This window comes from Myodes glareolus, chromosome 25 (genome assembly GCF_982192425.1).
Source record: "Myodes glareolus chromosome 25, mMyoGla1.1, whole genome shotgun sequence".
Lineage (NCBI taxonomy): Eukaryota > Metazoa > Chordata > Mammalia > Rodentia > Cricetidae > Myodes > Myodes glareolus.
The window spans coordinates 30,653,288-30,678,093 of NC_142050.1; the positions used below are offsets into that span (position 1 = coordinate 30,653,288).

Here is a 24,806-nt window from a genome sequence, read left to right on the forward strand (position 1 = left end):
TGACTCTTGCCTTCTTCAGGCTTCCAGCATTTAGCAGGGCTGCTCCTTCCTCCTCCCCGGTCATCCTCTTCCCTTGGTCTGTCCCCTTGCCTGGCTGTGCTTCTCAGTGTGTGGTCATTCTCTCCTCTCTCTCTTCTCCCCGCTGTCCAGGTTGGAGCGTTGATAGGCTGCCCCCATCCCTTTTCTTTCTACACTGCCTTGTGCCAAAGGTGTGTGCTCAGGAGCTCAGTCTTCTCTCCAGACTGCTGAGTTTCTGATGGTCTCTTGGCTCCTCTAACAGAACTGCAGTTGTGATGTTAGACTTCATAGGTTCTAAACAGGATCCTCGTCTCCTGCCCGCAGTCCCCCACATCTTGCTGGTGTTACAAGTCTCCATCTCAGTAAATGACATGGCCATTTAGCTGACTGCTTAGGAAGTTTTGGGGGTCCTTCCTTTTCTTACCCCTCACACCTTACATCTAGTGCGGCATTATCTGTTCCAGGGCTTGTTTATAGTTACCCTAATCTGACCTCTGGTTTTCACCACTGCTCTTGCCCTAGTCCTAGTCCAGGCTAACGCAGGGGTCTCCAGTGCTTGCTCTGCTCCCATTTAACCTTTGAGAACTCTTCATAGAGCCAGAGGGATCTTTTATAAACTTGAGTCAGATCGACAGATGGCTCAATACAAACCCTGCAATTAATTTGTCACACTCAGAATAAAGTCAAATCCTTGCCATGGCTAGAGGGTCCTTTTTGATGCGACCCTGCCTGCCTCTCTAGACTCAACTCTCAGCCACTCAAGTCATGATGACTTCCTTGCTGTCCCCCTAACACACCGCACTTGCTCCTGACTCAAGAAAGGACCATTGGGTTTACTTTTCCCAACTCGGAATGCATTTTCTCCAGGTCTTCACGGGATGGGTCTTCCACATTCAAGAATCTTCTCAAAGATCTCCTCCTCAGAGTCGTCTTCAGCACCATGTCTCAAATCGCACACCCATGGATGCCTGTTCTTCCCCGAGCTCTGTCCCTCCATCCTTAACACCCATCACTATCCGACATTATGCTATGTTTGTCTCCTTGAGAATGTACTTGCATGGTCAAGACCTTGTTGGGTGGTGTGGGGTGATGTGTGTGTGTGTATGTATGTGTGTGTGTAGTCCAGAATAACCTCAGATGTTGTTTTTCCGGGGCTCTTCTTTCTTCTCTCTTCTTCCTCCTCCTCCTCTTCTCCTCCTTCTTTGAAAGTCAAACAAATCCTAAGTTTTATTCAAAGAGGGCAGTTTTATTAAAGTTTAAAAGAAAAACCCCAGGGCAGGCAAGCTGTAAATCTCAGCAGCTGTTCAAAGGAGGCAGAAGGAGGAGAAGGGGGGAGCACTATGTTTTTTTTTTTTTTTTTTGTCTTAATAGTTAATCTACAATGGTAAGGTCTTTTTTTTCAAATTTATTTATTTATTTGTTTATAAAAATTTCCACTTCCTCCCCTCCTCCCCATACCCTTCCATTCCCCCCCACTCCCTCCCCCCCCCACTCCCTCTCCTCTTCCCTCTCCAGTCCTAAGAGCAGTCAGGGTTTCCTGCCCTGTGGGAAGTTCAAGTTCCTCCCCTCTCCCTCCAGGTCTAGGAAGGTGAGCATCCAACCAGACTAGGATCCCAAAAAGCCAGTACATGCAGACAAAACAAGACCCAGTGCCATTGTCAATGGCTTCTCAGTCAGCCCCCATGTCAGCCACATTCAGAGACTCCGGTTTAATCACATGCTCATTCAGTCCCAGTCCAGCTGGCCTTGGTGAGCTCTCATTCGATCAGTCCCCTTGTATCAGAGGGTGAACGCACCCCTCGCAGTCCTGATTTCCTTTTTCATGGTCTCCCTCCTTCTGAGCACTATGATTCTTGAATTAAACTAGCATGGTGGGCAGCCGCGTGGCAGCATGGCAGGCAACCACGTGGCAGGGAGAGACTCTAGACAAAGAGTGAAGCCCGACATGTTAGCAAAAGCACACCTAGAAGGAGAAAGAAAAGGTGAAGCTACACTTTTCTAATTCAGAAAAGCAGGCTGAGCGACAGCAGCAGGGCTGTGTTCTGTAGACTTCAGTGGGGGTGGGGATCCTGGGAATGGAAACTACAGGATCTCGTTAAAGGAATAATGATGCCCATTGCCTGAGCATGGCATAAGGTAAGCCACTTCCCCTAGAGATGGTTCCACTGCCCAGAAGGGCGGTCCCCTAGGCAGGGGACCATTGGATTAACTCACTTGTGGCTAAGCTGGAATGTTAGGTCAGTGTTACTCACTGCTTAGAACTCTCAGGTAGACAAGGCTATCTCATTAGGAAGTCTCAGATCTGCCTGTCTGGATCTCTCCAGCAAAGGAATTACACACCAGCCCTCACAGACTGAGCTGTCTCCTGAACTCTGGGCCCCTACCTCCCAGAACAGCATTGGCTGTGCAGAGTTGGAGAATTAACCCAGGAACTCAGGGCAGTGCCTGGGGTTGAGTCAAACAGAGGCAACAGTGGGAGGAGCTGGTCCCTACACCAGCACTTAAGTGGATCTTACAAAGGAGGCTGCCTGGGAATTCCAGACAGGAACTTCTGATGCTCCCAAGCATCACGGACCACACAGCGATACCCAAGTTGCCTTCTGCTGCTACACAGTAATATCTTTGCTAGTTCACAACCACACTCCTGTCCAGGGGTAAGGAAGCCAGGGCTCCAGGCACTGATAGACTCAGGTTTTACATGGAGCACTTCAGTGTGGGGAGGAGTGGGTGCTCTTTTATTGTAGGTTCACAATTAACATGTGGGTGCTGAAAAAGCATTTGGAGAACACAGAGGCAACCTAAAACAAACCCGCCACCCAGCTAGCCAACATTTCGCTCACCCTCTGCCCAGCAGGTTTCCAGTCTTGCTGTGTAAGCTCCCCTTTTGTGCTGGACACGAACCACTAACACTGCTCTGAGTCCACGTGGTATGTGAGGTTCCTTCACAAGACTTGGTGCTCATGCTTCTGGGAATGAGATGCAAAGCCCTAGGTTGCAAAGCATCCTGGTTTGATGCTGAGATTGAGGGCTGGGCTGTGAGATGCAGAAAATGTCCTCCCCCATGACTCCTAGGTGGCACCGGCTGTGATAAGGAGCAGGCGGCACACTCGCCTGGCCTTTGACCTGGATTTTACATATCAGCAGGGAGAGGCTAGGAGCAGGCAGGCATAGGCTCCCAATCCGTGCTGCTGGCACTGAAAATAGGCTAGCCCCCAGCAGGCTGGACAGGGAAGGAACCTTGTAGAAGGTTCCTCAAATGTGAGCCGTGGCGGGGGTGGGGGCTGTCCATTTAAGGCACAGCTAGAGTAGAGTGGTCCCTAGCAAGGACCTCTGACCTCTGGCTTGCACATTTGCATTTAAAAGCCATGATGGAAAAGTAATTTTCTGGAAGGCGGGTTGATATTCAAAGCACACACAGCCTTCTTAGCAGAATGACCACAGCTGGGATGGGTTCTCCCAGGAGAAGTAGAGGAGGCTGCGTGAAGAGTGGGCAGGGAGGTGAAGGAAGTCAAATTTTCTTGCATAGGGGAAATCTCTGAAGTGTGGAGGCCTTGCCTAATCAAACTCACTGTGAGATGCTCCAAGCACTTCACTAAATCCCAGTGTAGCTACTTCCATTTAGGGTTGACTTGCTTTGAGGGAGTTTTGGGAACTGAATGGAACAGTTTTAATTTCCAAACTTCTTGACTGAAAGCAACTATGCTGCTCAGATTTCCTGGAATCTACCAGGGATTTGACACCATGTTACCCTCTAAAATACAAACACACTTTATCGCGGTCTAGAGAGGACTGTGGGACTGGAAAGGCGGGAGAGATCTTCGACGCATCTGATTTTTTTGCTTCTCTTCTTGCACTAAAGCAATTTCCTGTTTCTCCAGCAATACTGGGGCTGGAGGCCGTGGAGGGGAGAGCGCAACATGGAAGATAAATTGTTGTCTGTGTCAAACTTCAGCGGGACTGAGAATGAATTTGCTGGTAGTTTTTTTTCCAAACCCAGAGCAGGGCCCAGCGACCCTGGAAGGTATAGGAAGTTGCCTATGCTGGGGCCACACACAACTCCTATGGGAAAGAGACCATATGCAATCGTCACTGCTGGTGCAGGTACAAGATCTGTGACATGGTCTCGTTTCCGGGGTGGTTTGGACCATGAGTTTTAGTTGCACAATCTTGACTGCACATCCTAGGGTAGGCATACCTGGCCGCCAGTAAATATCTCTTGGGCCAGTGACAGCCTTTTGCCCTTATTCTTTCTTTAGGGAAATAGTCCCATCTACTTAATTTAAAAGTAATTACAGCAAGCATAAAAAAAATTGCTAGAGTGAGAAGTCATACAGAACTGACGATTTAGAGACTAGAACAGGAGATACAAAAGAATCCTAAGACAAAGGAAAGGACCACAGCGAGATCGAGGGGGGCTCTGCACCATCAAGGCCCTGTGTACCTGTGTTCCAGCCTCAGGAGATGCGGGAAACTTGAACACACAGAAGAACTGGGAGGATAGAGAAGTGGCGAGGAGAGGTGGAGGGGCGGGCCTCTGGATGAATTTCAACTCGTTTATTCCAAATTTCAGGTCAGAATAGAAAATCAAGACTCCTAATTTCAACTCACTCAGTCTGAGTCAGTCAGCTGTTGCTGCCCTTTTGAGCTGCTAGCTGCTCTAATCTTTCTTGTTTGTCATGATTACAGCTCATAGTTATTAGGCATAGTTCCTCTGTTATGTAATTGAACTTACTCCTCCAGGGTCTACTCTTATGGCTCCTGGCATGTAGGTGTCTGGCAAAGGCAATTAGACCTTAAGATGAATGTTAGCATTCAAAGAACCGTGCCCCCACCCTCATTCTAAATCACGTGACTGCTTGCTCAGGTCTAGGCCAAATATTGCTTAGGACTGCTGTAGAGGGGTCTCATCAGCTGACTGAAGGCTAGACGCAACACATGGGGTTATTAAAGCTCAGTCCATCATTCCTAAACCATTCCATGTTGTCTTCGGCAAGCACTGGCTTCTCAGAGAAGACTCACGCAGCTCCCATCCAGCTGTCTTCTGTGAGCTCACCAGGGGTTGTTGAGGGTGGTACCAGCTAAGCATCTTTCTAGGTACATTATTCTTGACGTGATGAGCTAAACTACTGTAGCCTAAGATCTGTTCTCTTTACAGGAACTCCGTGAGCCTTGTGGAAGTCATGACGCTCTTTTCGAGCACTGTCCTAGAGTTCACGGTGGTCTAGACAGAACTATATAAAGCTACACAGCGAGGTCTGTAAGGATTTAGAAAAAGACATCCCCACCCTCTCCCCACCCTCTGATGTCCTCTGAGTGCCACCTTTCCACCCTTGCACCCACCACACATATCTACAATGGTAAGTTAATAGCTGGCAGTTCCAGAGATGGCCTGACAACCCACCCGACCCCCAGGCTTACCAGCTTTAAACAAACATCTGACTGCTCAGTGCTGCCTTCCCCTGTCAGCGACAAGACTGGCAACTTGGGATGTGCCAAGTTCTTGGCTCCAAATTGCAAAACAAAACAGTATAGAAGGGAATTTGCGAGTTAGCTGATTTGCAAACACTACAGCAAGCCACTGTGCAAACATTCGTTTCTGTGTACCTATTATTTCTCCCAGGAGGATACCTGGATGCCATCTTGACAGTGTGCAAGTGTGCTGCGCTTTGAATTACACATGCTTCCATCAGTCACACTTAAATGAACCAGCTGATTGTGCATCATTAAAAGCTAAAACAAACCAACCCAGCCAATAGAAGAACCCGAAACCAAAATCCTTCATTAGATGGCAATCACAGGGTTGCTCAGTAATTATGGAGGGCGGGTCTCCACTGTCACTCAGAATCAGCATCAGGTCTCCAGGTGTGTTCCCATCTGATGAGGCAATGTCACTCAGAAGATGCCAGTGCAGCGACCTGGATGAACAAGAAGCCACACACACTGAGGGGTGTTCACCCTGACTTTCTTTAGAGTAACAGTGTTGGACTCCAACACCACTTTCCTGAAGGCACGTACGCCACATTTACTACGTCTCAAAAAATGTGGTAAATGTTCCAACTCTTCACCACATGCTTGGACACTAGGTCCCATGGTCCCCTTTCCACACCAAGAGAGGCAGGTGTAGAGAGGAGGCAAGGCCCCTCCATGGTGGCGGGCAGAAGAGCTATAAGCCAAACTCAGACGTACCTTACTACAAAGTATATTTTTCTTAAGAATTTAGATCTTATTTATGTATGTGTGCATCTGTGTGGGTGTAGGTTTGTGGATATGTGAGTGCAAGTGAACATGGAGGCCAGAAAAGGGCATCAGATGGAAGGCTGGGAACTAAACTCAGGTCTTCTACATGAGGAACAAGTGCCCTTAACCTCTGAGCCATCTCTCTAGGCCCTGGGTATGAATTCACAATCATTTTGATAAACTTTCCACAAAACAAAAGTAAATGAAAATTCTACAGGACAAAAGGTGACATCACAGAGCACAGTCATTTCCTCCTACCCCCTGAGAGGCGCCACTTAGCTAACAGCTCACTCAGATCGAAGGCTGGAGCCCCGGTTATATGCAGTTATAATCGGGATGGTCTAAAGCGGGAAAACTAGCGGTTCACTATTGTTTGGGTCTACATGGCTCAGCAGGGCTGGAAGGCCCTTTTTGAAGGTTATCCGCTGTTTCTGGTTCCATGCAGAAAGACCCAAGTCTTCTCAAAGAAAGGAAGGTGTATGCAATTTGTAAAATCTTCCTGAATCCACCGATCTGAGGGGCAAGCTGCATTACCTGCCTGGCTGGCTCTGCAACCAACTCTGGCGCAAACAAATAGCAATGCAAGCCTGTAATTCACCACCCAAACCTTCTTTCTACCCCAGCCAAAGGAGCACACAGGGCTCTAGCAAGAATGCAAGTCTTTGTCAGAAAATAGATTTATTATTGATAGTGAGTGAAGTTGTCAGTATTCACTACAGAAGTTGCATAAGCCAAGGTTCGCTTTATATTGATAAAAATGCCTTATTTCACTTGCAATCATAAACATTATTCCAGTAAAAGAGGTACATTTTTTCTCCTTTTTGTCTTTCTCGCATGATCACAGTAAGTTACAAAGAAGTAGCTCTTACATAATGAGAGAAGAGCACACCCAGGCCCCACAGCCCAGGCGAGTCCACACTGTTGCTGCAGCCCAGTGTGTACTTGCTGTGTCTCCACGTAAATAGTTAACGTCCCCCCTCCCAGCTTTCTCAGAGTAGAAGTCACTAAATGGTGGAGCCTGGAGTGAAAAGAACATTTTATGTCAGTAGGAGTTGGAAAGAGTACAAAAAGGTGCAGTGGACTGCCTCTCTCTTTTATTCATCTGTGGGTTTCATTAGCACTTAGCAGTGCTCTCTGATGACTGATCCTTGATCATTGGCCTTTTAAACTGTCGATCAAAACACGTTATGATTCTGTCGAGTCCATTTTCCAATGCCTGTCTGTCTTTAGTGGTCTTCTCTTTAGTTGGATCATTTTCTTACTAAGAAAAGAAAAAATGTTCCACCTCTGGAATTAACGTTCAAGGAGCGTTGCATGTTCTCGGGAGTAACTTTATCCTCCCTTCTCCAGCATGCTCTGCAAGAGAAATAGAAAGTGTCAGTTTACTCCCAGAAGGCAAGGGCAAGCAAACGGCAGTAACTATTTAGGATGATTATGGGTGCTTTTCAAATACAGCGTCCAAACCATGAAGCAAAGCATATGCTTCCTCATCTCAAAACACCACTGCCTCTGAGCAGCACCCTCCCTCAGCAACTTCTATCTCCAACGACCCACCCACCAGCATCTGAGAACAGCCCAAGGAAGAACAGCCTGGAGGATGGTGGGGAGGGACATCTGGACACAGAATACAAGGACAGGGAAATTTGCTGGGGCACTGTGAAGTTGGTGGGGCACAGTGCAGCAGTTAAGCTCTTGAGGAAGACTCTCATCTACGGCCCAAGTCCAAGCTCAGAGACACCACCTGGCTCTGGGAAGAATGCAGACAACACCCAGTAGCACTACAGTCAGGTCTCCCAAGCTGTCCAAGTGCTCTCTTTACTCTCTTTCCAAGTATTGGGAGGGGGGCTGTAGATAAGAACCATCAAACGGAAGCTACAGCCAGCTGTGCAGAGGAGGTGCATGTCCCCCACTCTTAGAGAACCTTTAGGATGGAAAGGCAGTCATCTCTATTAGTTTAAAAGCACCCAGAAGAGGGTAGGTTAACCCTGCAGCTGCCTCCTCCTCCTGTCCTCATGCTCCCTATGCATCTGACACCAGCTCAGCTACTGAGTTCTCACTGCATTAGTTAAAAGCTACAGGAAAGCCAACACATGTACCCTTGGGAAATGAGAGACTTTAAGTATGGTAATAATTTGCTACTTTTAACTTATTTGCTAAATACACGCTAAGGTTTATTAAGCAAAACACATGTACATGGTAAAAAAAAAATCGTACAGGAACGAAGCATACACAGGAAGGCTTTGGTTCAGGCTGCATTCAGGGAAGATGAGAGTTCAAAAGTTCTGCCTGGCACGGAGGGCAATTCTCTGCAGTTGCAACAAAGAAGGAGAGCATTGGCCCTCATAACAGTCAAAATACAGACAGAAAACCTGGGTAGTGAGCAGGGAAGGTGGGGTGCAGCAGTGGACAGTTAAGAGTCAGGCAGGGCAAGGATGGGCATGAGGTGGACAAGCTTCCTGCGGGCCACTGAAAACACATGGCTATTCAACAAATGCTTTTTTAAAATAGGAGAATGGCAATCATGAAATGGTGCCTGACATCCTTGGCACAGTGAACTCAATAGAAGGGAGTATGGAGGCCGGAAGACCTAGCAGACTGGGCTAGAAACCAAGCAAGGGTATGAAAAGGAAAACACAGGCACAAGAAGCCCGGAGAAGAAAAGAGGGAGGTGAGAGGAGAGGTTCACGTGGACCCTTAGTGACAGGGTGTGGGAGGGGACACTCTGTGAACAAAAAAGCAAAAAAGATAAATTCTGTTGAGTCTACGGGCTGATTTTGGATAAAGCATGCCTTTAGGAACCTTTGGAAAGAAGCTGCAGGGTCGGGAAGAAAGGTCAAAGATTTAAGACAAAGATGACTGGGGAGGGTGTGGAAAATGGAGCACAAGGAGTGGAAGGACAGAGGGTGGATGTTATCTCACTATTCTCGGGTCTGAGATTAGAGGGCCCTATGTGGTCTGGGGACACGGGGCACTAAAGAACAGACTCTCAGGCAGGCAAACTCGTGAGAGATACACGAATGGGCGGAAAAGATATTGCTTTAGTCAAACAGAAGCAAGGAAAGCACAGGTCGGAGAAAATAAAGGACAAAGGGGAGGAAGGAAAGCGCCACATGACAGGAGGGCCAGGAGTGCATCCAACACTGTCCGCCACTGTCACAGGGTCTTAGCATTCCTTCTAAATGCTATCAGTGAAAGTCTCTCCAATTACACAGACGGGTGCTCTGTAAATGCCCAATATACAGACAATCTCACTGCCCAGTTCTTTACTACACGCACCATGGAGGCCAGCCTGAAGCAGATCTATATTGAACCCACTTAGGGTTTCTGGTTACTGGAGAGAGCACCCTCATTGAGTGATACTCTATGGCCATTCTGCTTTGGGGGTCATGGGCCCCATATATGTTTGAATTCACCAAGGAGAAGCTTAAGCCTTGTGCCATCTGCCTGGTATGGATCACATGGCTCTCCTTCTCCCTGCACAGTCAGGTGACAATATGCCTCTTTTCAGTGTTGTGACTTAATCTGCAGCTAGTGCAACACAAAGAAAGTCACAGTTAACAGGTTCTCTGAGGGCTTAGAGATCCTTTTAGCCATTTTCCCCTCTTCAGCCCTGAGCAATTATAGATGAGTAATTTTCTGTTGACTGACAGCAATGCTAGACTTCCCTGAAGAAAGACAAGCTGGGGCCTTGGCTAAAATGGGGATCAGACACCATTAGGCTACAAGGCCACAGACATAGAGCATACTGTGCTCACAGTCACCACACATGTATTAAACTCCCAGTCCCTCTGAGAGGGTACAATGGCTTACTCTGGAGACATGGGGGTACAGAGGAAAGCTGAGGGGCTGGTCCACTAGGCTGCTGTCATAATGCACTCAGCTGCTACCAAAGGGTGGCAGAGGTGGTACAAAACCACTCTACTGCTGTCAGACATTAACAAATACAATATCAAGTTGGGGTTTAGAAAGATGAATAAACTGATAAACATTCTGGGTTATTACTCTATCAGAGCTATGCAAGGAGACCCGCTGTAGGCTCGAGTAGTCAGGGCCGTGGTTGGAGGGAGTCCCAGGAGTGACAGGTCTACACTGCACCTCTCAGGCTGTCCCATCTCTGCATCCTCTATATCTAGATGCTGTTGGGTTGGATTTCAACACTGCATAAATTAACACTGCATAAATTAACATAGGAAATTCCCTAAAGAATGAAAGGGAAGCTTTGCAAGTTATATTAAAAAAAAACAAAAAACAAAAAACAACCCGCTGTTTTCATTTAAGGCAATGCTAACACTTAATCTTAATGTGGAGAAAGAGACTCCTCACTGCTGCCCCTCATTCACGTGTTTGGGTTCGCGGAACCGCCTTTTGTAAATAGCTGCACAATTACCAAAAGGAGCGAATGGCTCAGGCATCAACACTGTTCTTTTCCAAAATCTCTCTCGGTTCCAGCCACCGATGAGCTCACACTGTCAAACAGGAACGGTGGCCCTGGAGACCCAAGATGGTGTGTCATTTCCACTTATTAAAACCAACTCAAGCGCTTTTCTCAAATATTTTTGTTACACAGTCGTATCGTCAGCCAGTTTCTGAGCCTCGGCTTTTTCGCAGAGGCTGACTACCCTAGCAGTGAGCAGCCACTGGCTGTCTCAACAGTTTTAAAGGGAATTTAAAAGCAGCCTGCACTGCTAGGCAATCATTACAGAGAATATGGGATTTTTAAAAGAGACCACCCAGAGTATATGTGTCCCTAGAGAGGAACTACCAGAATCTCCCCAAGGTTTCAGACCCAAAAGGATTAAGCGTGGACACAGGAAGGTTTCGTCATTAGGGTGAGGGGGCGCTAACACAGCAGCAGGTCCTGAGCTAGGCACAGCCCCAGTACCGCGTTTCCACTGAGGAGAGACAGGAAATGCAGGAGTGCAAAGGAACAGATCTGTGGTGGGGAAAACAGGACTGTGAGTGAGAAGGGAAGAAAGAACACTCTACACATTCAGCTCCTGAGCAGCCCTTGCACCTGTGTGCTGATCTTCATGATTGGGGAGTCTGATAACTAGCTAGTTTTGGTTTCAGTGTCTGCTCCTCCAGTCAGGGTTGTGCTCTGGTCTTCCTGTTTTGGTAGAAGACACCAGTCAACTCTGCCTGGATCTAGTTTCATATCACCCATGTCTCTCTGTGACATTCAAATTAACTTGCAAGCAATTAACTGTTTATACAACTCGCTACAAAAGCAGACAAAACATTAACAGACTGTAGCTCAAACTCTTGGAAGATGAGCCCTAGGAATAAAATATCTATTAAGAAAAATGAAAATCTAGTACCATGGTAATATATTAAATTCAATTTTTTTTTCTTAAAAGAGAAAATGTCATAAGGCAATATATTACTCTGGGAAAGCAGGTGAGAAATAGATTCGTAGGCTGAACAGGGCTGGGGCAGGGGGCATGAATGCTTAGAACTCAGCTTGCTTAAACAGCTTTGGATTTGACAGGCGGCCACTCCACAGAAGGAGCAGGACCATCCTGCGGACAGCAGCCCAGCACAAAGATTAACAAATGCCAAAGAATGTATGGAACACAATAAAATCATATTGTCAGAGGTTTTCCTGCAAGGCTGACCTTAGTTTATCTTTGTGCTGGACAGGTTGGGGATCTGGGAACTGTGAGTGCAGTGTTAGCCAAGAGACAGGCTCAGTGCTAGTCTTCTGGCTCCTGCCATGAGTGCTGGTGTGTGTGTGTGTGTGTGTGTGTGTGTGTGTGTGTGTGTGACTCCTCACCCAGGACCACCTGCAGCTTCATTGGGCACCTGAGGGCAGAGAGAGAGCGCTTCCATTGGAGTGGCTCTGCCTTCTTCCCAAGCCAACTTCCATTTGCTTCAGAGACTAAGTTTAGATGCATTCCTAGAGGCAGTGCGTTTAGACTTCTGCTACATGATCTGGACTCATACCTAGCGACAATGACTGCCTTCTCATAAAGGAAAACAGACAGACCCTACAGGATATGGTGAAAATTTGGGGTGCCTGAATCCTACTTCTAAACTTCCAATTCAGAATCTCCAAGAAGAGGCTGGGCATGCACATGATTTTTAACCTTCGCAGCCTGTGAGGATCACAGGTGTCTGAGCAGGCAGTGGGCTCTGCTGGGATATAGTCAGTTCCCACTACGAACCTGTGCAAAGGAGAAGCTGAGGTTGGGTCTGTGGTCTCCAGGTCCTCCAGCTCCAGAGCCTGGCTGACACGTCACAGAGCTCTGACATTAGGGTTTTTTTCCTCAAGAGCCCAGATTTCCAAGTAACAGTCACACTCTAAGCTTCCAGGACCATTGCAAGCTCAAAATAATAGGCAAACATTCTGAAACCCAGCTGAACACAAATCCAAATTACAGGGGAGGTAAAACACAGCCTTAAGAAGGTTGCAGCCATTTTACCTGGGCAAATCCTTCCATACCCACTGACCTTGTAGTCACCTATTCTGGAATTAAGCAGCAGGGGAAATTTCATTCATATTTTTACAAATGAGAAGACTGGGAACATTAATTTTGGCAAGTGTAGTAGCACACTGAGATCTAGCCTCAATGGTCAAGGTCTTGACTCTACATTCTTTCTGTAGCCAGGGCCCTCTGTGATCTCAACAGTTCAGCAGGGAGAAGAGGTCTCAACGAAAAGGTATCTGGCTACCAGCTACTCCTATGCACTGATTCAAGTCTCGACATAGTTTATGGACCTCTGACTGCCCTCCTATCTGACTTCAAGCACCTATGCTGACCCCAGGCCCTTGGGCAACTCTTAGTCCTGGTTATTTCCATCAGATACGCTTATCTCCCTATATCTCCAAAGCCTCGCACCTCCCATGGACTATAACTCACAGAGTAAGAGACATCACACTACAACAGGAGCCCGGGGCTGGCTAAGGCACCTGCATTTTGTAATGGAGTTTATTAGCTGGCAGGCTATGTTTGGGCAGGCAGCTTGGGGAGAGCTGTTTTTCCCTAGCTCAGGAGAAATTGAACTGTTTCTAGCCTCTCTGGTCATTGGTCACCTTGTCAGGAATGTGACCTTGAGGACAGGATGTGACACTAAGGCCACATTGTAGCAGACTATTCATAAGAGCATCTGACAGCAAACTCCAGGAGGCAAAAGCACTAAAGTCCAGAAAACCCAGAAACCACAAAGTGAAAGGTGCTATTACTAACGAGACTTGAGCGTACACCTACCTCTTGCTCTCCACAATGAATGCAGATCAGTCCTCACAGGTAGAGCTTCAAGCTCTCAGCTCAGCAAGAAAGAACTAAAGTCACTATGAATAATCTGGGATGTGGCAAAGCCTTACCCAATAACCTTCTGGTCAGGTGAATACAGACTGTTCCATGAGAATCCTGTTAGTTTCTTCACTTTGTGTGTGTGTGTGTGTGTGTGTGTGTGTGTGTGTGTGTGTGTGTGTGTGTATCAACAGGGCTGGCAAAATGCTAAAATGCTTAAAATTCTTGCCTACAACCCTGTAGGTAACAGAGACAATGCTGATCTATAATCCAGACCTCCTTCACTTTAAAAATTAGAAGTTAAAGCCAGGTAGTGGTTGGTAGCTCACATCTTTAATCACAGCAGAGACAGAAACAGAGGCAGGCAGATCTCTGTGAGTTCAAGGCCAGCCTGGTCTACAGAGTGAGTTCACAAAGTCAGGACTTTCACACAGAGAAACCCAGTCTCAAACGACCAACCCCATCACCCAAATAGAAGTTGGACGGCCAGGCATGGTACTGTACCCCTTTAATCCCAGCACATGGCATGCAGATGGCAGACAGATCTCTGGGAATCTGAAGCCAGTCTGGTCCATATGGTGAATTTGGGGCCAGCTAGGGTACATACACAGAGGAATCTGCCTTAAAAAAAAAAAAAAAAGATGTTGGAGACATTTTATATTATCTACTTATCTACTCCTGGATTCTTATTCTCTTCCCTGTTTACAAAGTCCCATATAAGTCAGCTGTAGCAAGACTGAACAGGAACCAGGCTTTAATGGCAAGAGGTAATTCAATATTGGGAAGCTTAGAAAGTTAGTAGGTTAAGCAGGTATGGGCCAGACACAAGTTGATGTCAACTGATGCTCCATTTGTAAATGCTGTCCTTAAATAGCTAGCCAATGGCTTTTACAACTTAAAAACGATATTAGAGCAATTTAGTGTCATGAAGAATACATAACTTAATACACTGACAATAAGTCGAAATGTATCACATCAAACCACAAGGAACTGTTTAAGAATAGCTGAAGATAAATGTCAATACATAGATGAATAAGAAGAAAGGAAAAGTAAGGCTAAGAAACATCCGGAAATTTTCCTACCAGTAAAATCTATTAGTCTTTCAAACAGTACCCCAGGGACCTGTGAAAGCCCAACCTATGAGTCATGTAAAAGTGGAGTGGACTATTGTAATGATTCCACAGGGGAAACCCTCGCACAGTGTCGGAAATGGAGTAAGTCTTAATGGTTGCTGTCCTGCTAATGTCCAGTGCATTCTCTGGACCTCACTGGAATGTGAGGAGAAGGGAGCTGGCCTATCTGGAACTGCTACACTAGGCAATGAGGACCAACAAACTTCCTTCTAATAAGAGAGGCAGAATTGGGATCTCAAAGTTAGATTATCTTCACTGGGAGCAGAAGGACATCCTTGTACCAGGTCTCTGCAGTCTACATGGTGTGGCCTTTCAGAGGGCAGGCAAAGTGGCCCCTTTGATTGTGGGCACTATCATCTCATGTCCTATGTGTGACCTATAGACTCTATAACCACTTCAGGAGCCTGTCAACATTCCTTTCTCTCATTTCCCCTCACTCCCTCAACCTGTATTTGTGGGTGATGGATGTCTGTTCTTACATTCACCTGCTCCAAAAACAAACACCACTTAGTTTCTCGTGAAAATTTTTGTTTTGTTCCATTTTCATGGCAGGGTGCATCTTGAACTAGTTGTCAAATTTACCATCACGATGTACTTGGGTTTCAATGCTCTAAACTGCAAAATGGAGAAAGAACCAATTCCACTTATAGGGTGTCATAAAAAAACATGTAAGAGTGGATGTTGAAGTAGCCTTGAAATCCTAAAGCTTGAAGGAATGAAGGGGTCCATGTTTCATGTTCTTAGCTACTTCAGTGCTAGCCCACTTGTGGCAGGACTTTCATCTTTTTGATATTTACTCAGCTACCATCCACTTCCAAATAACTGGACATAGAGCTGTGAAATGTTAGATACTCTGAACAGGCTAGCTACAAGTAATGAACCACATGGCAGGCTTTTCCAAACACTAGCGTAATGTCATGATTTTCCTAAGTGATGATCCTGAAACTGGGAAGAACAAAGATGTACTGAGTACTCTGCATAAGTGAAACCACCACAAAAAACACCCAGTTCACGGATGAGAGAGATCTAGTAAGAGAGAGGACTTGGTTAGAAACCCAAACCCACCAGACTCTCCCCCTCTACTGTGCTGTGTAGCATGTTATCTTGTTGTGTGTTAACTTTCTTAAAAAAATATTTATTTATTTATTGTACAATATTCTATCTGAGTGTATTCCTGCAGGCCAGAAGAGGGCACTAGACCTAATTACAGATGGTTGTGAGCCAACATGTGGTTGCCGGGAATTGAACTCAGGACCTTTGGAAGAGCAGGCAATGCTCTTAACCGCTGAGCCATCTCTCCAGCCCTCGTGTTAACTTTTTGTAAATTCCATAAACAGGACCCAATGACACCACGGGACTATGTATGTTTCAACAAGATCTCTTCAGGCAAGGGTAGAGCCAATGCTCTAAGGCACTCAGTGTTGCCACTTCAGCAATATCAGAAATCACATTGTGGAAATCCCATGTCAGACACCAGTCTTGAAACATGCACCTTGACACAGCCACTTTTCCTGTGACGACTCAGTCCCACCTCCACAAGGTTCTATTATCAGGTCACCTACAAGCCCCACGGGCTCAGCTAGTGTTGCTATTGAAGGTCGGAGGCTTGTTAAGAAAGAGCTCAGCAGTGGCTCTAACAAACAGCACACACTAACATCGGCAGCATTACCTCTAGTAAGACTGGTAAAGGAAAGAATTCCGACATATACTCAGTTATGTAAGCACCGCTATAAGCAAATGACAGACAAAAGCAAACAACGAAACTTTTCAAGACAACATGGGTTTTTAAATCTTGATCACATTTCCCCCACTTAATGTTACTGTTATTTCCCAGCTACCAGGCAATAGTGACCCTCCCTTCAGATATGGACTGCTGGAAATTTACACTAAGTGATATTATTATAACTGGACCAAGAAGGCTATAGGAAGACATGCTGTGTAACTCAAACACAAGATCTAGATGGGTGAGAAGGACAATTCTAGGGAGTTTGTCAGAAGAAAGAACAAAAGTTCAATAATTTATGTCTCTCCCAACCACACACCCAACTGTAAAGCAATTACGTGACCTGTTGAAATTGTTAATCTGCTGTAGGGATATCATTAACTTCTAAAGCACATATATTAAGAGAAAATATACATCCTATGAGTGTCATATTGTGCAATTATGAAGGGTCATGAAGCATATGAAAGGAGAGAAATTCTTTCCTAAATGACTCAGCTGTGTGTGTGTGTGTGTGTGTATGTGTGTGTATCCCTCCCAGCTTGTGGTGGTTGGAAAGAAAAACGGCCTTCAGAGGGAATGGCACTATTTGGAGGTACAGCTTAGTTGGAGTAAGTGTGACCTTGTTGGAGTAAGTGTGTCACTGTGGAGTGGGCTTTGAGGTCTCACATGTTCAAGGTACACCCAATGTCACAGACTCCTGCCGCCTACAGATCCAGATGTAGAACTCTCAGCTCCTTCTCCAACACCATGCCAGTCTGCCATGATGACAATGAACTAAACCTCTGAAACTGTAAGAGAGTGCCAGTTATGTGTTTTCTTTTGTAAGAATTCCCAAGGTCATGGTGTCTCTTCAGAGCAATAGAAACCCTAACTAAGACGCAGGTTTAAAGGGCTCTACCAGCTGGTAGGGGAATGATTAGCGACTGAAGGGTGGATTTCTTTGATTTCTGCTAGATCTCCTCCTACTTATGGATCTCAATTTGCTGTCTTCTTTATTTACAGCCTTCATCCATGCTGGCTTTGAAAAGTGTCTTAAGAATGTAAGGTATTAATGAGGATATAATCATTGGAATCATTAGAAGATGAAAAATTCAGAGCAATGAAGTATATTTTTAATGTATTTTTCTCCCTGCACATGAATAAACACAGGGAGAGTTCAGCAGAGTTCTGGCACGGGGACTCGAATCCATGACAGGCAGGCACTCTGCCATGAGTTACAGCTCCACTCTTCCTTTACTTTTTACTTCAAGAGAGGCTCTCATGGAGTTGTTCAGGCTATCCTTGAACATGAGGCTCTCCTGCCCAGCCTCCAGTAGCTAGGATCACACGCCTGAAACACAAGGCCTATGGAATCTGGTCTCTTCTGGCAGTGAACTGGATAGAACTTATGAGCTAACTAATTGATTACAGAAATTTTGATGAGAACTAGCTGAGTTTAGAAAGCTTTCCCACATGTGAGGTCCTCACCAGTGCCCAGTTACAACTAGGCTTTCTACTTTTCAGGTGTCCAGGCAGCACGCACACCCACCTGTTTGGCATGATTGACACAGTGCATGTACTGGCTGGCCAGAGCGGAGCAGCTGAGGGTCTGCTGGGTGTTCTGGCGGTAACACTGGAGGATTTTGGCCTGCAGATCTGCACAGACTGGATGATATTCATACCGCCTGAAAACAAAACAAAATAAGGATAACTGATACAGGCATCCTCATTCATTGTTACGGTCAAGGTTAAAGACTATACAAAACACACAAACATAGGTCCTACAAATACCAGTGTCCCTGCTCCACAGCCTGGGCTGGAAGTCAGAAACCTGCCAGCCCCAGCTTCTCTCTGGCCACTCACAGCCAGCAGGTCATGAAGCTCTGGCCCCTACAGTACGGTCTTTCATACTCAGTGTTATTACAGAAATTCCAAGTATTTATACTTTTTGGATCCAAGTAATGACCTCTGGTCTTTGTGTCTGCATCCCCGGCTCTCTCCCTGCCTCCACAGGTCACCCAGATGGCTTTTTGCAGTCCACTCTCTATTGCTTCTTAAATGAAGTACAAGGCTAGCAAAGACGCCAATCAGACTCCTGTCTGCCTTTTGCCCTTGTTGGACCCTGTACCTTGCTACAGCTTGGGTAAATTGTGCTCAGGGTCCAGTTATGGGCCTCACATCTGTGATCACAAACTGCTTGTGAGCTGGGAGATGCTTTGCACCTTCTCACCTTTGCCTATGTAACTGAAAACTACCTACTCATCTTTCAATATAACCAACCTTCTTTGAATAGCTCTTGCTAGTTTTCTGCTCCCCATCATCTCACACTTAACTTTTCCCTCTGTCCATGTCATGGACTATACAATAATCAAGTGCAATCCATCAGCCTACATTTACCAGAATGTAAATTCCAAGGAACTGACTGTCTTGCTTTCTCTGTGACATTCACTATTCAATGTGGATAGCTCTTACCTAAGCCATATAATAAGCTTGTTGAATGAATAAAACTGGGTAAACATCTAAAAATCCCCCAGGTTAAACTTTTGCAATTATATTTACAAGTCTTGGATTTTAGTTGGATTGCTCTCAGTGAATATGCCATGCCAAACATAAATGTTTCCACAAAGCTTTTAATACACACTTGAAAATAATAAGCCAAATGAATTATATAAATAGAAAATATTCTTGTTTGTATGACAGGAGAACTTGAGTTATAAAGACTAACCACACAGAACAACGCAAAACAATCATTAATCTAGGAATTTGTATTTTTTTTTAAAAATTAGTTTAATAAAAAAGCTTCCAGTCCTATCAGTTCTGTCTCTGAAATTTAAATTTGTTATTTCCATATAACCCTGAAGTAGCATTACTTTAAGTTTAATGGGTTCTAAACACAAAAGCCCCAGAGAACACGGGGATCGTTCCCACCAGTAAGTAAACCCTTGGGTGACGGTTTGGTTTTTCATTACGTTTACCCAACATGATAAGTTAATGTATGTTTTGCTGGAGTGGAAATGCAAACCACGTGACTGTCCCTTAGGCAATCTTCTTCCCACTACCACAGAAAGGAAGCAGATGTACAGGGAACAAATGATCCACAGATTTTACCCAACACTGTTTTTACTTTTTCATTCATTACTTTACTACTTTGTCTAATACCTGAGAACAGAACTTAAGTCCAACTCTAGGGGTTTCAATTCTTTTTAAGCCTTTGATGCTCTGGATGTCTGTGGATTTTTCTGGACCTGAGCTTCCCTAATCCCCAACAAATGAACATCAGCGTCAAAAAGGAGTCGGCTACGCTTCCAGACGCACAGCCTCCGAAAACCACTGACCAACTGGTGACAGCAAGACTTGTGTCTGGATAAATGTTGAATAAAGTAAGATTAAGCATCAGGTCAGCTGAATGCAGCAAATAAATGGCTAGCAATGCTAACGACTCACATAGGAGAGCTGAGCTAGTGTGCTTCTGTCCCAGGGCTGAAATCAGACCAAGGCAGAGGAAAGGTGGTGGGGAACAAAAACAGGCCCAAGCAGATCCATGACTCAGGTAGCTCATTAATGCCACCCCCTCTTCAGAAAGCAGCAGTGCAAGTCACACACTAGCACTAATCCTGAGCTGAGCCCTCAGTCATGCAGGTTCAAGCTCATAAGTTAGTTATGGTTTGAAGTGTATCAAAATATACTTTTATCACCACAAATCAATGCTAGTCCTTGCTTCCAAGTCCTTGATTTCCTGTCTGGTAGTCTGTTCTCTGTGTGACCATCACCTGAAATCCTTTTTGCATACATTTTAGTCTGTACTGACGACTAGATGCAGAGTGGGGGAAAGAACAGTGGAAATCAGCATAATTGGCCCCTAGATCCTCCATAGACTCAGGTCCGTTTCTCTTGGATTCATCTGAATGGCGCAGATCTGCATCTGTATTGATCTGCAGGGCATCTTGTGCTGTCCTAATGCACTGCTTTTACTTTGGAAGATGCTAAATGAGATTACATCCTACATTAGAAGGCCATAAAGCACAAGCCACGGCACCTTCCATTCAGGAAAAGGGCTTCAAAGACATTTCCAATACGCATTATGAGAAGCCCTTCATATAAGTATAGAGTCAGCAACTGACTTCTACTGGCTGCTTTCCTGCCTGCTGAAGGAAAAAGCCACTATGAGGCAAAAATAAGAAAAAGCAGACCTCCAAGATACTTAGGTTGGAAAATTAAATCTTAGTTGAAAAGGACATTTAAACAACTGAAGAAAGGTTGAAATGAAGGAATGATAACTGACAAGATAAAAGCAAGATGAGGTCAAATTTGAGAAACACAGGACAGTAGTAAGCAAGACAGTTATCAAAAAGCAAGTTGATCCAAAAGGAACTATTAATAACAAAAAATACTTTTTTGGCTTATGAAATCACTGGGAACTTTTAATAGAACTTCTTCTTTCATTTCTTTTACCTTCTATTGGTTATAGTTGCTTTGTTTTTTAAGACAGGGTCTCTATGTAGTCCTGGCTATTCTGGAACTTGATATGAAGACCTGGCTGGCCTTGAACTCACAGAGATCCACCTACCTCTGTCTCCTCAATGTTGGGTTTCAGCCCATCCATAGCTTCAGTGCATGGCCAAGGGGCTGGAGGATGGACACAAGAGGAGAACTGGAGTCCCAACTATGAGACCCAAGGACAAAACCCCAGAGCACTCTTCTTGCTGTGGTGTTTGGGAGCCAGAAAGACTTTCCCATTGTAGCTAATGCTTAATGACAATACTGAAAAGCATCTAGGAAAATATACTCAGAGGTTTTTCTTATTTATTATGAGCAATATAATTGCTCATAATTGATCCCTTGGAAAAAAAAGATCAGAAAGAGAGTCAGGCTGTTTCTAATTTTCCAAGGCTTCCAACCACCTGGTGATGACATAAAATTATCACTACCATGTCAGGTTATTTCCTTAGGAAACCAAAGAGAGGGGGAAAGACTGTGGGTGCGACTGAGGCTTATGTAAGCAGTATCCAGTAGCCCCTTTCAGGCCCTCAAATGCAGTGACACTTGGTTACCAGCTCTCTTGCTGTCGGGGCCTCACTGATGCCTCTCCCACTTTCATGTTTTAGAATCTTTGATGAGAGTCAGAGCTTCAAATTTCGAAGAAACTACTTATCCACCTTTTTAGCTCTGTTAATATAAATGGCACACAGAATACGCTAACTTCAGAGAAGGAAATGTATGGAGATAGTTCAGAAGAACTCATGTGGTGAAAAGCAGTTAGCAGTCAGAATTCTCAAAGCTCTGGGGAACACAAAAGTCATTCACGGTGAGCGCAGACACAAAGAGGATCGTTTCCTTGTATGTTAACCAGGAAGTACCTTGTGAGAGGGGGAGAAAATATGAATTAACGAGACACCTGATGCTAAAGGGAACACTGTTTTCTTAACAGGACCCAACAATGCAGTTTTCATGAGGTCAGATGCTTCATGGAACATGGCCAGGAAATGAAACCTCTCATTCTTAATGCATAGCCCAAAAGCTACCATTAAAGTACACCACACTGTTCTTTAGATGTTAGTTCAATGGTCAGTAGTGCTGCTTTTTCCAAAATGCAACACTAAGTCTATGCTCACTGCCAATACATAAGTATTACTATTTTTCACTATTCATAATAGAATTATCACAAAATTCAATGAAAAGAAAGGATTTAAAATGCAGTCAGTTTATTACATTTTCATTGTACTTTACCTTATGGTATCCTCATATTAATTTTCACAACAAAATGTAAACAGTCTCTTCCTAATAATGCAAGATCCAAAAAATTTCAAGCATATCTGGCATTCTTAGTAACTACTAACCATTTCATTAATGATGTCTCTATCTGAGCTTTACTCAAATTTTCATAATTACATATTAGAGGCCAAAGACCACTAACAGGTGCCTGCTTTGTTTTCCATTTTTTCCACAAGCATCTTGTGATGTAATATCGTAAAAACTGACAATTCAAGATGCCTCACAACAATTACTAATGCAGTGTCAACTACTATGCTGCTGTCTACCATCACAACACAAAAACAGTCAAGATCCTCTGCCAGCATAAGACTAAGTGGCATGGATCTCGACTACAAACGGCTCAGTACTCAGTTCATGGTTCTCAATTTTTCTAATACTGCTACCCTTTATTACAGCTCATGTTGTGTTGACCCCCAACCTTAAAGTTATTTTCACTGTTACTTCATAACTGTAATTTTGCTAATGTTATGAATCATAATGTAAATATTTTGGGGCATATATGTTTGCCAAGGGGTTAAGAGCTACAGGTTGAAAAGTACTGACTTAATTTAACAGCCAGGCTGACAGGCAGACCACTACTCATAATGAGTGCTCACCATTAGACCAGCACAGCCAGCCTGGGTGTCCTAAGAGTGCACACCATTAGACCAATGAAGAGATGTCTCAGGACATACGCTGAATTTACACTGGACACCGAGGGAGACAAGTAGCCTTACCCAGCCCAGTGTCCCTCAGTGTTCCCACTTGAACAGCTTAGTAGGAGGGCAGCCCTGTTAACCGCACTATCATATTAAAGGCAAGCACAGCATTGCTTCTTATCTGACACTCTGGAAAGCAACTCTTTAATTAGACAGCTGGGAACATGACAACCTAAGCACACATGATATATCAGCCCCAGCTTCTCCTTAAATACGTTTATCTGTAGAACACACAGAACTGAAGCTGACACTAGTTCAAAGTCACCACAACCCATGGCTTTGTGACTTACTTCCATTTCTCCACGATGCTACTTTGAAATGTTCACAATACTGATTCAAGGATGGAACATATAAGGATCTGGTTGGTTCATGAATCCTTTCATCCTCAGTCACTCTTACTACAAATATGATTAATTCAGAAATGATTATTGAGAATTCATTACATGTCAAACACGGTTTGACAGTTGATGAATGAGATGTGAACTTGCCAACAGTCTAGAACAGAGGTGTACAGGAGGCTTAAAATGTGACCCAAGGATAATGGTATAAACACAGCACCAGGCACTGACAGAGGCCTGGTTTGAAAAATAGCCAAATAGTACTCCAGAGGACAAACTTAGCACTGGCAAACAGGAACTAAGTGCTGGCTTTAAGAATCCCTTAGGCTGTTTGTCAAGGCCACAGGGAATCTGTCCAGTGTACCTAGACTATAGAGATTTGGAACTTGGGTTGTAAATACATCCATAATCAGATGACAGTACGCCTCCTAAATGCTCTGCTGTCCCTCAGAAAAGTTTTGACTGTGTAGTTATGATATGTGTTAACACAGGCTCAGTCTGTAGAGGTGGGAGCAGCTGTGTGCAGTAAGAACTTAGAAGTCCTAAGTCAACCAGAGATTCCACACAGACATAAGCAGAAGCCAAGTGTCATACCTGCCAAAAATGATGTCAAGGCTTGGCAGAAGCTGAGTTTGGACAGACCGGTGGTAATTTTTAATTGGTAGGGCTCTTCAGCACTCATTATTTTCCCTAACAGAAGTGCCTTCTGGAACCTTTCTATGGGCTGTACTGATGTTACCATGAAGAAGAAAACCAGATAATTCAGTCTTTGGTCAATGACTAGATTTGGAGGCAGAAAAGAGAGGACCCTGGATAAATCGGGGACTGTAGAAGGGTCTAGGGGCACAGAGTAACTGACTAAAATTAGAAGAGAATTCTGGAGAAAAAAATAAATCATACTGGTCATTTAGAGGAAAATAGAAGGAGTGGCTGAGCACACCACTCAAGCCAACAGGAAGACACAGGAAAGAGATTACAACCAGGGCCGTAGAGTGCACACCATTAAAGTTGTTCAGAGACAACTTTAATCCCAAGATCTTCAAGGGCACCACCCTTCATCCCTCCAGTCCTCCTGAGGACAGGCCTCCAGTTCCTAAGAGAGATACTTGGGGAAACGCGATGATAGGTGTCAAAGGGCTGCAGTTCTGGCAATCTTACAGTCTTTTCTATTTTGATTGGCTATGTGTTTGCATGCTGCATGCGTGTACACGTGAGTGCCTGTGCAGGTCTGGAGCGCATGGTAAGTGTCTTGCTCAATTGTTTTCCACTCCCAGCTGTCTCTCTCTCACAGCACTAAGATTACCTGTACACTCTGCCACTGACACCCAGATTTTTCAAGTGAGTGCTGGTGAACTGTGTAACATGAGGGCCAGCTTGTTGGGGTTTCTGTCCTGCCCAGTACCCCATAGCTGGCAAGTCCCAAAGAAAATCACACACAGGACTCCATAAGATTATAAACTGATTGGCCCATTAGCTCAGTCTTCTTATTAACTAATTCTTACATCTTACGGTAACCCATAATTCTTGTCTGTGTTAGCCATGTGGCTCAGTACCTTTTCCAGCAGGGCAGGTTACATCTTGCTTCTCTGCGGTCTGGGCAGGAATGGAGGAATGGGCTTCCTCCTTCCTAGCCTTCTCCTGTTCTCATTGCCCCG

General features: G+C 44.9%; 1 protein-coding gene across 1 annotated transcript in view; it reads right to left on the reverse strand.

Annotated features, from left to right (window-relative positions):
- Nucleotides 1-6,916: 6,916 nt before the first annotated feature.
- Chchd3 (coiled-coil-helix-coiled-coil-helix domain containing 3) overlaps nucleotides 6,917-24,806 on the reverse strand; it is a 273,254-nt gene continuing 255,364 nt past the window's right edge. The window contains exons 7-8 of the mRNA XM_085683560.2: nucleotides 17,893-18,028; nucleotides 6,917-7,611 (exon numbers count right to left, since the gene is read on the reverse strand). Of these exons, the coding sequence (XP_085539686.1) occupies nucleotides 7,588-7,611; nucleotides 17,893-18,028 (160 nt within the window). The 3' untranslated portion in view covers nucleotides 6,917-7,587. The remainder of the gene's footprint in view (nucleotides 7,612-17,892; nucleotides 18,029-24,806) is intronic.